The sequence below is a fragment of the Chinchilla lanigera genome, unplaced genomic scaffold, assembly GCF_000276665.1.
Source record: "Chinchilla lanigera isolate Chin_1 unplaced genomic scaffold, ChiLan1.0 scaffold00273, whole genome shotgun sequence".
In the NCBI taxonomy this organism is placed as follows: domain Eukaryota; kingdom Metazoa; phylum Chordata; class Mammalia; order Rodentia; family Chinchillidae; genus Chinchilla; species Chinchilla lanigera.
The window spans coordinates 9,643-10,607 of NW_004955674.1; the positions used below are offsets into that span (position 1 = coordinate 9,643).

Sequence of the window (965 nt, forward strand, 5' to 3'; positions counted from 1 at the left end):
TACACTTCGGCTGTGTTTTCTTTGGAACAGCAAAAATTGAACATGCACTTCTATACAATAATAGCCCAGAACCTATGAGCTGGGTGGCAGTAATGCAAAACGATTGTGTTGGAGAAGAGCTGGTAAGTAAATGGTGCAACACTGATATAACAGGTATGAGGCCTTGAAACAAATTGCTTTGAATCTACTGATAACCAGCACACTGTTTGTTTATTCTAAATGTTTTTTAGCATGGACACGTAGAGGTGATTTCATGTGTATCCAAGGGTGACCTTAAATATCCAGTAAATTAAGTTAGCATTTGTAGTAATTTATAACTGAAGTAAACCAAGTAAGTGCTTCTTGTAGGTCAGTGGTTAATTGTGGGGATTTCTACTTGCACTAATTTTTCAGCAGTTCTTTAAATTTTATCATGCACCTCAATCAAATTTAGGTGTGTATTACTTTAAAGATAGCTATTTTCTGTTTTCTGGATTCTGACATTTCAATGACTTTTATCATTTTTATTAAGATATTTTTGTTTGCGTTGCCTTAATTTGATTTCATTTCTGATTTTCTATTACAGGGTGCAAATATTCGACAAAGAACAGATTTTGCTTTAAATAATGTCCCTTTTCTAAACAAAATAAAAACTAGAGATATTGCCACTATTTTCTCCTGTGCTTCTAATGAAGGCATTTTACTACCTTATGAAAAGATTAGAATTGCATTTTGCTTCAGCCCAAAGTAAGCAAAAATTGATATCATTTTCACATTTAGTGTTAATGGAAATTGTATTAACCACACTTCTACTACATTGATTTTAATAATATTATAATAAAAATTGCCAGAGGCACAAATTTTTTTTTGTTATGGTTTTAAATGTGTTCACTACAGTTAATAGTACTTCCAGTATTTCTTTGTGTGACACTAAATAGTTGAGGTTACTTTAAAAATTATTCCAGACTTCGTGGAATTGGAATAAT

At 31.5% G+C, this 965-nt stretch overlaps 2 protein-coding genes across 2 annotated transcripts in view; both read left to right on the plus strand.

The window, feature by feature from the left end:
- LOC106147662 (uncharacterized protein CXorf22-like) overlaps nt 1-602 on the plus strand; it is a gene marked incomplete at its 5' end in the record, with an annotated part of 3,277 nt that extends 2,675 nt beyond the window's left edge. The window contains 1 exon segment of the mRNA XM_013510178.1: nt 566-602. Coding sequence (XP_013365632.1) covers nt 566-602 — 37 coding nt within the window.
- Nucleotides 566-965, plus strand: part of LOC102019130 (uncharacterized protein CXorf22-like) — a gene marked incomplete at its 3' end in the record, with an annotated part of 42,887 nt that continues 42,487 nt past the window's right edge. Inside the window, 1 exon segment of the mRNA XM_005415069.2 lies at nt 566-726.